The sequence below is a fragment of the Schistocerca americana genome, chromosome 2 (assembly GCF_021461395.2).
Source record: "Schistocerca americana isolate TAMUIC-IGC-003095 chromosome 2, iqSchAmer2.1, whole genome shotgun sequence".
NCBI lineage: Eukaryota > Metazoa > Arthropoda > Insecta > Orthoptera > Acrididae > Schistocerca > Schistocerca americana.
Genome location: NC_060120.1, coordinates 438,347,776 through 438,361,310, shown reverse-complemented (window position 1 = coordinate 438,361,310; position 13,535 = coordinate 438,347,776). Strand labels below are relative to the sequence as shown.

General features: G+C 44.2%; 1 protein-coding gene across 1 annotated transcript in view; it reads right to left on the bottom strand.

The window, feature by feature from the left end:
- The window catches only part of LOC124594075 (ATP-binding cassette sub-family C member 4-like), a 282,274-nt gene that overhangs the window by 65,513 nt on the left and 203,226 nt on the right, over positions 1-13,535 (bottom strand). Inside the window, exon 15 of the mRNA XM_047132426.1 lies at positions 2,796-3,150. Coding sequence (XP_046988382.1) covers positions 2,796-3,150 — 355 coding nt within the window. The remainder of the gene's footprint in view (positions 1-2,795; positions 3,151-13,535) is intronic.

The following is a 13,535-nucleotide window of genomic DNA, read 5'->3' as shown; positions in this document are numbered from 1 at the left end:
CCGGTGTTGTCAAATTATGAGTACCAGTGAGGGAAGAGTAATGCAGTCTTCACGAGATGATTTTTCTCTCTTGCCCCACAATACCGCATTCCGCAATGCTTTTACCAAAGTTTTGAATTGGGTGCGAAAGTATAGATAGGTAGGCGAATAGTATAGCGGCACGAGTCCTTACTATACGTCGATTAAACCTCACCACGATTGTGCCACTCTGATTATTATTATTATTATTCGTTTCGAAAAAATATGTTTCTTTTGAGCGATACAAGCGTTTTGCGGAATATAACAAAAGAGTGACGTCGATTAAACCTCACCACGATTGTGCCACTCTGATTATTATTATTATTATTCGTTTCGAAAAAATATGTTTCTTTTGAGCGATACAAGCGTTTTGCGGAATATAACAAAAGAGTGACGAGACTCGCTATACGGGCATTGTTCCAGACGTCTGCCGCTACTAAAAGGGTAACGCTGTCGTACGGTATTTAACAGGCTCGTTAAACTTTGAAACTTGATTTTTCGAAAACATTTAGTGGTGCAGCGTACTAGAACAGTATTGCTAGACCTGAGAACGTGCTACAACCGAGCGAAAGATAAGCAGAATCAGTGACCCGTTGGTACATGCTTCGCTTGTCATACCAGACCATTGATAGTGACCGGGCCAAATATCTCACAAAATAGGCGTCAAACGAAAAAACTACAAAGAACGAAACTCGTCTAGCTTGAAGGGGGAAACCTGATGGCGCTATGGTTGGCCCGCTAGATGGCGCTGCCATAGGTCAAACGGATATCAACTGTGTTTTTTTTAGAATAGAAACCCCCATTTTTATTACGTATTCGTGTAGTACGTAAAGAAATATGGACCACTTTTTTCGCTTTGTGACAGATTGCGCTGTAATAGTCACAAACATATGGTTCACAATTTTATACCAACAGCTGGTAACAGGTTTGTTTTTTAAATTAAAATACAAAACGTAGGTACGTTTGAACATTTTATTTCGGTTGTTCCAATGTGATACACGTACCTTTGCGAACTTGACATTTCTGAGAACGCATGCTGTTACAGCGTGATTACCTGTAAATACCACATTAATGCAATAAATGCTCAAAATGATGTCCGTCAACCCCAATGCATTTGGCAATACGTGTAACGACATTCCTCTCAACAGCGACTAGTTCGCCTTCCGTAATGTTCCCACATGCATTGACAATGCGCTGACGCATGTTGTCAGGCGTTCGGTGGATCTCGATAGCAAATATCCTTCAACTCTCCTTACAGAAAGCAATCTAAGGGAACGTCAGATCCGGTGAACGTGCGAGCCATGGTATGTTGCTTCGATGACCAATCCACCTGTCATGAAATATGCTATTCAATACCGCTTCAACCGTTCGCGAGCTATGTGCCGGACGCCGACCGGTGTGGCCGTGCGGTTCTAGGCGCTTCAGTCTGGAACCGCGTGACCGCTACGGTCGCAGATTCGAATCCTGCCTCTGGCATGGATGTGTGTGACGTCCTTAGGTTAGTTAGGTTTAAGTAGTTCTACGTTCTAGGGGGCTAATGACCACAGATGTTAAGTCCCATAGTGCTCAGAGCCATTAGAACCATATGTGCCGGACATCCATCATGTTGGAAGTACATCGCATTCTGTCAAGCAGTGAAAAATCTCGCAGTAGCATCGGTAGAACATTACGTAGGAAATCGGCATACACTGCACCATTTAGATTGCCATCGATAAAATGGGGGCCAATTATCCTTCCTCCCATAATGCCGCACCATACATTAACCCGCCAAGGTCGCTGATGTTCCACTTGTCTCAGCCATCGTGGATTTGCCGTTGCCCAATAGTGCATATTATGCCGGTTTACGTTACCGCTGTTGGTGAATGACGCTTCGTCGCTAAATAGAAAGCGTGCAAAAAATCTGTCATCGTCCCGTAATTTCTCTTGTATCCAGTGGCAGAACTGTGCGCAACGTTCAAAGTAGTCGCCATGCAATTCCTGGTGCATAGAAATATGGTATGGGTGCAATCGATGTTGATGTAGCATTCTCAACACCGACGTTTCTGAGATTTCCGATTCTCGCTCAGTTTGTCCGTCACTGATGTACGGATTAGCCGCGACAGCAGCTAAAAGACCTACTTGGGCCTCATCATTTGTTGCAGGTCGCGGTTGACGTTTCACATGTGGCTGAACACTTCCTGTTCTCTTAAATAACGTAACTATCCGGCGAACGGTGCAGACAGTTGGATGATGTCGTCCAGGATATCGAGCAGCACACATAGCACACGCCCGTTGGGCATTTTGATCACAATAGCCATACGTCAACACGATATCGACCATTTCCGCAATTAGTAAACGGTATATTTTAACACGGTTAATGTATCACGAAGCAAATACCGTCCGCACTGGTGGAATGTTACGTGATACCACGTACTTATACGTTCGTGACTATTACAGCGTCATCTACCACAAAGCGAAAAAAGTGGTCCAACTAAAACATTCATATTTCTTTACGTACTACACGAATATGTAATAAGAAATGGGGTTTCTATTTTTTTAAAAATGCAGTTGATATCCGTTTGACCTACGGCAGGGCCATCTAGTGGGATAACAATAGCGCCATCTAGTTTCCCCCTTCAAGCTAGACAAGTTTCGTTCCTTGTAGTTTTTCCCTTTCATGCTTATTTCGTGAGATATTTGGCCCGATCACTATCAATGGACCACCCTATACGACGTCTGTATTGGTGACACTATTTAATTAACAGTGGAAACTTATGTTGAGAGAGTTGAATACAAACCTGTATCATTACGATAACGAACTGTGGTAACAGTTCATCGATGGATCCGATGTCCTTAGAAAACCTATTGAGTATTCTGCCAGAGGGATTCGTGTCGAAGAAGCGCATAGCTGCTCTCAGTACGGAGTTGAACATGGTGTTGTGCAAGCTGCGAGATGCTCGCATGGACAGGATGAAAAACGCCACGGACCGGATCTGGTTGAGCAGGATGCAGCCCAGCACGAGGCCGCCATACAGCTCCAGGAAGAACTCGCTCGGCGGCAGCGACGCCAGTTCTTCAGACAGCGTCTGGTTGCGGCCGCCGCCGGCTTCCACCCGCTTCTGCAGGGACGTCCTCACTACCTCCGTACTAGACCTGCGAACATCAGTGTAGGTATGAGTAACCAGTACCTGATAAGAAATAGACATTCTTACAACTATTTGGAACATCAAATAGATAAACTAACAGACCTGACCTATTCTAAACTCACTGCATAAAATGCTAGTCTTTCCATTAAAAGAGAACACTGGTTCCTTTGGAGCAATGTAGATGGAGCAGAACTGGTGACAAGTGGCACTGTGACTCCCCACCGCTGACGCAGGTCATAGCGGTGCACCGATGCGTGTGTCCCAGTCTGTTGTATGGAATCGCTGCAGAAATGTGGGACCGTGTAATAGATGGTGGGAAAGGGCTATTACGTTTGGACGCGTTCATGACCACGCCGTGAATGAAGTTGGCTGATTTGTTGGAGTATCACCGTGAACTTCGAAGTACCTACCCGAGGACTGCCGTATCACTGACAACATCGTAGCACGGAGAGGAGCAGCAGTTGCAAAATGGTCGGAAGTGACAGGTATATGCCCCGTCATGGTCAGTCGGTTTCAGACACGACAGGAACTGCTGCTGCTAGTAAATTCAGGTCAATATCAACCAGTTTAGGGCAAATGTTTCATTCTGTGGACATTTCGAGTCGAATACCTCACAAACGGTCATTGCTCACAGCGGCACATGAAGCCTGTGACTGTGAGGTTAGCTACGCTTACGTTCAGTGAAAAAGTCAGAGTCCCCTTCAGTCATCCAACCAGTGGCTTTAATCAATGTGATGTCATGAATTTTAATGGGTTCAGTCAGTTCTACCTTTAAGGCCCCAGAGCTCACTTTTGCTATTAGATTTTTTGAACATATGCCATGTAATTACTGATAAGTCAAAATGTTTCGTACAGTGTTTATTTCGTAACCAACGTACAAAAGATAGCCACAGAAACGATTCACTTTAGACACGTGTATTAATTTTTGCCAACCAACATCTGGATGGCATTCACAAAAATTAAAAGTATTGCAGGTCTACACAACCCGCCACATTCAGTTCACTCTGAAGTGACACTTATCATCTCTCTAAAATCTACTTTTGGAAAATGTAAAGTGTCACATAGCTCTCAGTGTGCGTACGTGGTTCGAAGAGCACTACGATGAGTTTACCGTACTTTCCCGCCCTCAAAACTCCCTCTCCGCAGATTTAAACCCAATCGAGAATCTGCGGAGCCTCGTGATCGGGCTGTTCACGCCATGGATCCTCAGCTGTGAAACCTGGCGCAGCTGGCCAAAGCATTGGAAGCGGTGCGGCTCCACATCCCTGCCGGTACCTCCCAGACCATCACTCACTCTTTTCCTTCACGTCCGCGCTGCAAAAGGTGGGTTATTCACGCTTTTGACAGGTGATGAAGAAAATCACCAAAAGATGTCCTCTCGTCTGGAAACTAACGACAGTTCCCTTTTCGGAAATGTTAGATGGATCGTATGCGGCTGATGAAATAGTTGCCTACGCAGGGGACTTCTTCATTGTGGCGTCTTGTGACTCCGGAGCTAAGCTAACGGAGAGAGCTAATAATGCACTATCGTGAATAGAGCAGTGTATGGGGGCAACAAATTAAAAACTGCTACATAAAAAGTACCATCTTCTGTTTAAGGGTAGTCTCCCTGTTAGAAGGTAATCTTATTCTTAGGTTGCACAGCATTTCAACTACAAGAAATACCATATGCAGCCACGACAAAGAAAGTTTCGACGCATAGAGCCACAGTTTCGCAGAAAGCAGTCAAAATTATGCACATGGTTTATCGTTAGCAAAATAATGCTCGACGTTGTTCTTGTGTATCATTACCCTATCTTCACTGCAGTAATCAGCGCTGGAGTGTCTGTATGGCCACATATGCTACGACTGAAAGGCTGCATCACCATACTTACTCGAGCGCAACGAAGTGTACTCCTTAGACTCTGAGATCATTCAGCATTACATCGGCTGGAATCGTTTTTGTGTTGTTGGCATTTGTTTGCCACAGCGAGAAGACATAAACAGGTTTTATAAAACTACACGGTCCAGAATAATGGGCAAAGAGGTTCTAAAACTCTACAAGGCGAACGAGCAGCAGTGTGAGGGGACGACCATACAAAATGTAGAAGAGTGCATGGTATATTTGCTGATATCGGTGAAACATTAAAACTGAAACAAATTGAAGAGACAATAAACGCTTTCACAACCGGCCTGTTAAATGTGGGAAGATACACCAGCAACCAAGAAGGAACAAAATGTTTCATAGGCCACCGCTATACACCCGGACGATTCACCAGGAACTGAAACATCTTAATCCAAGCCAGGGTATGGTACATCTCATCAGTGACCCTCGTCGCTAGTCACAACACTTCTTTACAATAGGGAAACGAAACTCAGAAGTATGTGACAGTTGACAGTTTTGAACTTCCGAAGACGTAGGATTAGTTTGTTCTCTTATGGCAGATATTTGGGAGAAAGTTCCTTCCAAGCTTTCTATAACATTATAACAAACCCCCTCCCCCCATGAACCGTGGACCTTGCCGTTGGTGGGGAGGCTTGCGTGCCTCAGCGATACAGATAGCCGTACCGTAGGTGCAACCACAACAGAGGGGTATCTGTTGAGAGGCCAGACAAACGTGTGGTTACTGAAGAGGGGCAGCAGCCTTTTCAGTAGTTGCAAGGGCAACAGTCTGCATGATTGACTGATCTGGCCTTGTAACAATAATCAAAACGGCCTTGCTGTGCTGGTACTGTTAACGGCTGAAAGCAAGGGGAAACTACGGCCGTAATTTATCCCGAGGGCATGCAGCTTTACTGTATGGATAAATGATGATTGCGTCCCCTTGGGTAAAATATTCCGGAGGTAAAATAGTCCCCCATTCCGATCTCCGGGCGGGGACTACTCAAGAGGATGTCGTTATCAGGAGAAAGAAAACTGACGTTCTACGGATCGGAGCGTGGAATGTCAGATCACTTAATCGGGCAGGTAGGTTAGAAAATTTAATAAGGGAAATGGATAGGTTAAAGTTAGATATAGTGCGAATTAGTGGAGTTCGGTGGCAGGAGGAACAAGACTTCTGGACAGGTGACTACAGGGTTATAAACACAAAATCAAATAGGGGTAATGCAGGAGTAGGTTTAATAATGAATAGGAAAATAGGAATACGGGTAAGCTACTACAAACAGCATAGTGAACGCATTATTGTGGCCAAGATTGATACGAAGCCCACACCTACTACAGTAGTACAAGTTTATATGCCAACTAGCTCTGCAGATGACGAAGAAATTGAAGAAATGTATGATGAAATAAAAGAAATTATTCAGATAGTGAAGGGTGACGAAAATTTAATAGTCATGGGTGACTGGAATTCGGTAGTAGGAAAAGGGAGAGAAGGAAACGTAGTAGGTGAATATGGATTGGGGCTAAGAAATGAAAGAAGAAGCCGCCTGGTAGAAATTTGCACAGAGCACGACTTAATCATAGCTAACACTTGGTTTAAGAATCATGCAAGAAGGTTGTATACATGGAAGAAGCCTGGAGGTATTAAAAGGTATCAGATAGATTATATAATGGTAAGACAGAGATTTAGGAACCAGATTTTAAATTGTAAGACATTTCCAGGGGCAGATGTGGACTCTGACCACAATCTATTGGTTATGGCCTGTAGATTAAAACTGATGATAAGGAGATGGGACCTGGATAAACTGAAAGAACCAGAGGTTGTACAGAGTTTCAAGGAGAGCATAAAGGAACAATTGACAGGAATGGGGGAAAGAAATACAGTACAAGAAGAATGGGTAGCTTTGAGGGATGAAGTAGTGAAGGCAGCAGAGAATCAAGTAGGTAAAAATACGAGGGCTAGTAGAAATCCTTGGGTAACAGAAGAAATATTGAATTTAATTGATGAAAGGAGAAAATATAAAAATTCAGTGAATGAAGCAGGCAAAAAGGAATACAAACGTCTCAAAAATGAGATCGACAGGAAGTGCAAAATGGCTAAGCAGGGATGGCTAGAGGACAAATGTAAAGATGTAGAGGCTTATCTCACTAGGGGTAAGATAGATACTGGCTACAGGAAAATTAAAGAGACCTTTGGAGGTAAGAGAACATCAAGAGCTCAGATGGAAACCCAGTTCTAAGCAAAGAAGGGAAAGCAGAAAGGTGGAAGGAGTATATAGAGGGTCTATTCAACGGCGATGTACTTGAGGACATATTATGGAAATGGAAGAGGATGTAGATGAAGATGAAATGGGAGATACGATACTGCGTGAAGAGTTTGACAGAGCACTGAAAGACCTGAGTCGAAACAAGGCCCCCGGAGTAGACAATATTCCATTGGAACTACTGACGGCCTTGGGAGAGCTACAACTGATAAAAATCTACCATCTGCTGAGCATGATGTATGAGACAGGCGAAATACCCTCAGACTTCAAGAAGAATATAATAATCCCAATCCCAAAGAAAGCAGGTGTTGACAGATATGAAAATTACCGAACAATCAGTTTAATAAGCCACAGCTGCAAAATACTAACACGAATTCTTTGCAGAAGAATGGAAAAACTGGTAGAAGCTGACCTCGGGGAAGATCAGTTTGGATTCCGTAGAAATACTGGAACACGTGAGGCAATACTGACCTTACGACTGATCTTAGAACAAAGATTAAGGAAAGGCAAACCTACGTTTCTAGCATTTGTAAACTTAGAGAAAGCTTTTGACAATGTTGACTGGAATACTCTCTTTTAAATTCTAAAGGTGGCAGGGGTAAAATACAGGGAGCGAAAGGCTATTTACAATTTGTACAGAAACCAGATGGCAGTTATAAGAGTCGAGGGACATGAAAGGGAAGCAGTTGTTGGGAAGGGAGTAAGACAGGGTTGTAGCCTCTCCCCGATGTTATTGAATCTGTATAGTGAGCAAACAGTAAAGGAAACAAAAGAAAAATTCGGAGTAGGTATTAAAATCCATGGAGAAGAAACAAAAATTTTAAGGTTCGCCGATGACATTGTAATTCTGTCAGAGATAGCAAAGGACTTGGAAGAGCAGTTGAATGGAATGGATAGCGTCTTGAAAGGAGGATATAAGATGAACATCAACAAAAGCAAAACGAGGATAATGGAATGTAGTCGAATTAAGTCGGGTGATGCTGAGGGAATTAGATTAGGAAATGAGACACTTAAAGTAGTAAAGGAGTTTCGCTATTTGGGGAGCTAAATAACTGATGATGGTCGAAGTAGAGAGGAAATAAAATGTAGACTGGCAATGGCAAGGAAAGCGTTTCTGAAGAAGAGAAATTTGTTACAATCGAGTATAGATCTAAGTGTCAGGAAGTCATTTCTGAAAGTACTTGTATGGAGTGTAGCCATGTATGGAAGTGAAACATGGACGATAAATAGTTTGGACAAGAAGAGAATAGAAGCTTTCGAAATGTGGTGCTACAGAAGAATGCTGAAGATTAGATGGGTAGATCACATAACTAATGAGGAAGTATTGAATAGGATTGGGGAGAAGAGAACTTTGTGGCACAGCTTGACCAGAAGAAGGGATCGGTTGGTAGGACATGTTCTGAGGCATCAAGCGATCACCAATTTAGTATTGGAGGGCAGCGTGGAGGGTAAAAATCGTAGAGGGAGACCAAGAGATGAATACACTAAGCAGATTCAGAAGGATGTAGGCTGCAGTAGGTACTGGGAGATGAAGAAGCTCGCACAGGATAGAGTAGCATGGAGAGCTGCATCAAACCAGTCTCAGGACTGAAGACCACAGCAACAACAACAACAACATAACAAACCCAGAATTATGTTCATCATTGAACACAGCTACACAGGGCTTCGAAAACAGAAATCCTTGCTCGACTCTTTCCAGCAATATATATTACTTTATATTAAATATCACCAGCACGTAATTTTATAGTGTTATATAAGTAGTGTGTAATATTTAGTAAGTGCGGTCTAAGGCGCTGCACTCATGGACTGTACGGCTCGTCCTGGCGGAGGTTCGAGTCCTCCCTCGGGCATGGGTGTGTGTGTTTGTCCTTAGTATACTTTAGATTAAGAAGTGTGTAAGCTTAGGGACTGATGACCTTAGTAGTTAAGTCCCATAAGATTTCACACACATTTGAAGATTTTCTACTATTTAGTACAAAAATAATAACTTACGGACTTGCGAAGACTCTAGCAGCGCTGAGACATTTTACGGGAGGAGGATAACGTATAGAATAGATATAGTGTAGTTTAGGATGCGCGACTGAGGATTGGCAAGCCTCCAAGTCTTTTCAAGATAACCATGGAATCCTGAAAGTCTGTACAAGGGAAGGAAACAGTGGTGTTATATCGCTTTATTGCCATCATATACTTCTGTGCTGTTTTGTCCATTGTGTGGATTCGTTAATATACAATAATAAATGAGCAAAGGATAATAGGCTACACGATAAGAGACTGTTTTGCTGCAGGTAATGATCATTTGTCACTGAAAAAAATTGAAATTTACTACCATCCAAAATGAATACTAGGGACATGGCAATCTAATGGGTTAACTTCAGTGTGATTTGCGGAAACAGCTGCATGCTTGAACACGTTTGTAGCCTGTGTGCTTCATGTCGGCAATGTACGACTGCCATACATGGCTAACAGAACGAGGGGCCTTCAGTAAGTAACGCAACAAACTTTTTCCTCGGACAGTTTAGGTTGTTGTGGGTTTTGTGAAACTTGAAATATTCCCTTTTCAGACCCTATGGTCTCATGAAGTTTTGAAAGGGTGACGTCGGTATACATAACCTTCAAAATGGCGTCTATAACGAAGGTGCGTCTGAAGTAGAGAGCTGTCACTGAGTTTCTCTTGGCGGGAGACCAGAGCATTGCAAATATTCATCGGCGCTTGCAGTATGTCTGCAGAGAGCTGATACTGAACAAAAGTACTGCAAATCCGGCCGGCCGGTGTGGCCGAGCGGTCCTAGGCGCTTCAGTCTGGAACCGCGCGACCGCTACGGTGGCAGGTTCGAATCCTGCCTCGGGCATGGATGTGTGTGATGTCCTTAGGTTAGTTAGGTTTAAGTAGTTCTAAGTTCTAGAGGACTGATGACCTCAGATGTTAAGTCCCATAGTGCTCAGAGCCGTTTACTGCGAGTCCTTGGGCGAGGAGTCAACCAACATCGAAACAAGATCGCGCAAACCTGTTCGATCTCCCCAGGGCTGGCCGACCGCACACAGTTGTGACTCCTGCAGTTTTGAAACTTGCGGACACTCGCATTCGATGTGATCGACGGATCAGAATGAAATACCTCGCAGCACAACTGGATGTCTCTGTAGGTAGTGGTGACCACTCGTCCACCAGTTGGTGTACTCAAAAAGTGTGTGCCCAATGGGTCTGTCGCCGCTTTCTTGTCAAACATCGTCACACGTCATGAAACATTGCTTCATCGCTTCCAACCGGAAGCAAAACGGCAATTCTTGGAGTGGCGCTATACCACCTCCCCTCCAAAGAAAAATTTCAAAGCAGCACCCTCGGCCAGTTATCTCATAGCGGTGGCCTTCTGGGACTCTGAAGGGGTTATTGTGTTTGATGTCATTTGTTACGGGCTACGATCAACTCTGAAGTGTATTCCACTACCCACAGGAATGTGAAGAAACGACTTCAGCGTGTTCGTCTCCTCAAAAATGCAAACAGCCTTCTCCCTCTCCATGACAACGCATGGCGTCTCACAAGTCTGCGCACCCGAGAGCACCTCACAAAACTTCACTGGGCAGTTCTTCCTCGCCCACCCTACAGGCCGGATCCCGCACCTTGTAGCTTCCATGTGTTTGGTCTAATGAAAGATGTACTCTGCGGGAAGCAGTACATGGATGATGGAGATGTTACTGATGCAGCAAGGCGCTGGGTCCAACGCCGACCAGTAGAGTGGTGCCATGAGGCATGCAGGCCCTCCCAGTAAGGCGGCGTAAGGCCGTCGCATTGAACGTAGATTATACTGAAAAATAGGATTTTGTAACCAAAAGAATGGGCAATGATATATGTACAAATTCGTACACAACAGAGAGGGAAGTTGAGCCACCGAGTGGTACAGCAACTTTTGTCGTAAGAAACCTGGAGAGGAGCAGAAATGATTAGCGAACAAGTAAACACAGTAAAGAGAAGATTCACTTAACTTGTATTTATCCAAGTGTACGAAGACTTATTATAAATAATGCAACAAGAAGTCCATCTATCGATTTAAATGAGGATCTGTGTACTAAGCACGAACGATGGACTTGGAGCCGCAACTAGGTGGCGTCTGCGGCCCATAGCAAAGAGTGCAAGTGGGGGCATGTGGCACCTGCTGACCGTCCTGTCTCGTCATGGAGGAGGGCGCACATAGACCGGAGATGACGGAGATGTGGCTCGGAAGGCGTGCACCATCGTCTCCGCCAGATCCTGTGAGACCACTATGGGCGTCTACTGGAAACTGGCAATTCCGTTACCAAGTTAAAGACACCCCTGGGGTAAAAATACCGATTACGTTTTTTCGACTCCATAATGACGTAACCGAAAATGATGATGCAAGAAATTCTGCGTTAAAAACAAACGTACAAAACAGCGTTTCTACAGTGTGAAAACCTCAGTTTCAACCTGTTCACTCGTTCACATGAGGAGTATAGACATTCTGTTAACAGTCAGAGACTATTCTTGACATGTGCTCGAACGAACTTCGTTCCCAGTTTTGAGTGACTGACAATTGTACGAAAGCTGTTCCGTGGGAAAGTCACACGAATACTAAAAGACACCGTAGCTTTTACGTGAAATTATCAAGACATATTAGTGGAAATGTTGTACTGGAACATTACCAGGTTGGTTTAAAATAGGTATGGATCAAACAGCGAGCGAGTGAAATGCGAGTGTATGGCGGGAATGGAATCTGTAATTTACAGACTCAGCTTTTCGAGCTATAGCGCACGGACTGACTCCCCATGTAATAGCTGTGAATAATGCCAATAACATTTTGTAATCTCAGTGTAATATACCAGCAACATTTATCAAATGTGAGAAAGAGCTATTTGCAGAATACCCATTTCAGGAGGCTCATATGTGCCATTGGAAATGTTGGTAAACATTATTGGAAAAACAAAGAGACATACTGTGCAGTGATACTAGACTGAATTGCCAAAGAAATTGGTATAGGCATGCGTATTCAAATACAGACATATGTGCAGAGGCAGAATATGGCGCAGCGGGCGGCAATGCCTATATAAGACAATAAGTGTCTGCCTCAGTTGTTCGGTTGCTGTTGCTGCAATGGCAGATTACCAAGATTTAACTGAGTATGAATGTGGTGTTATAGTCGGCGCACGAGCGATGGCACACAGCATATCCGAGGTAGCGATGGAGGGGATTTTCCCGTACGACCATTTCACGAGTGTACCGTTAATATCAGGAATCCGGTAAAACATCAGACCTCCGACGTCACTGCGGCAGGAAAAAGATCCTGCAAGAACGGAAGCAACAAGGACTGAAGAGAATAGTTCAACGTGACAGAAGTGCAACCCTTCCGAAGACTGCTGAAGATTTCAATGCTGGGCCATCAATAAGTGTCAGCGTGCGACCCATTCAATGAAACGTAATCGATATGGGCTTTCGGAACCGAAGGCCCAATCACTTACCCTTGATGATTGCATAACATAGCTTTACGCCTCGCCCGGGGCCGGTAACACCTACATTGGACTGTTGATGACTGGAAACATGTTGCCGGTCGGGCTGGTCGGACGAGTCTCGTTTCAAATTGTATCGAGCGGATGGACGTGTATGGATACGGAGATAACCTAGTGAATCCATGGACCCTGTATGTAAGCAGGGGACTGTTCAAGCTAGGGGAGGCTCTGTGGTGGTGTGGGAGTGTGCAGTTGGAGTGATATGAGACACCTGATACGTCTAGATACGACCCTGACAGGTGACACCTACGTAAGCACCCTGTCTGATCACCTGCATCCATGCATGTACCTAGTGCTTTCCGACGAACTTGGGCAATTCCAGAATTGCTACAGAATGGCTCCAGGAACATTCTTCCGAGTTTAAACACTTCCACTGGCCACCAAACTCTCCAGACATGAACACTGGTTCTTCTGTTTAGACAGATTCTGTTAGATGAAAATGATCTTCAGCTCACATTTGAGGTAGACCCACCAACTTAAGGAGGTTAACATACATTGAGGCTATATAGTATATGGCAAAGGCTTTTTAATTGCTGACTTGTCCACGAATCACACTTTAGCAGTTAAGTAACAATACTTATGTTCACTGATGAATTATTCATAGTGTAGAGCGGAGTATAGAAAATTTCATTTGCTGTCACAATATTTTAGTTGTCGCCTGTCGCCCCTGGTAGCTGAGTGGATGCCGGCACGGTAGCTCAGCGTGTTCGGTCAGAGGGCTACGTGCCCTCTGTAATAAAAAAACTGAGTCAA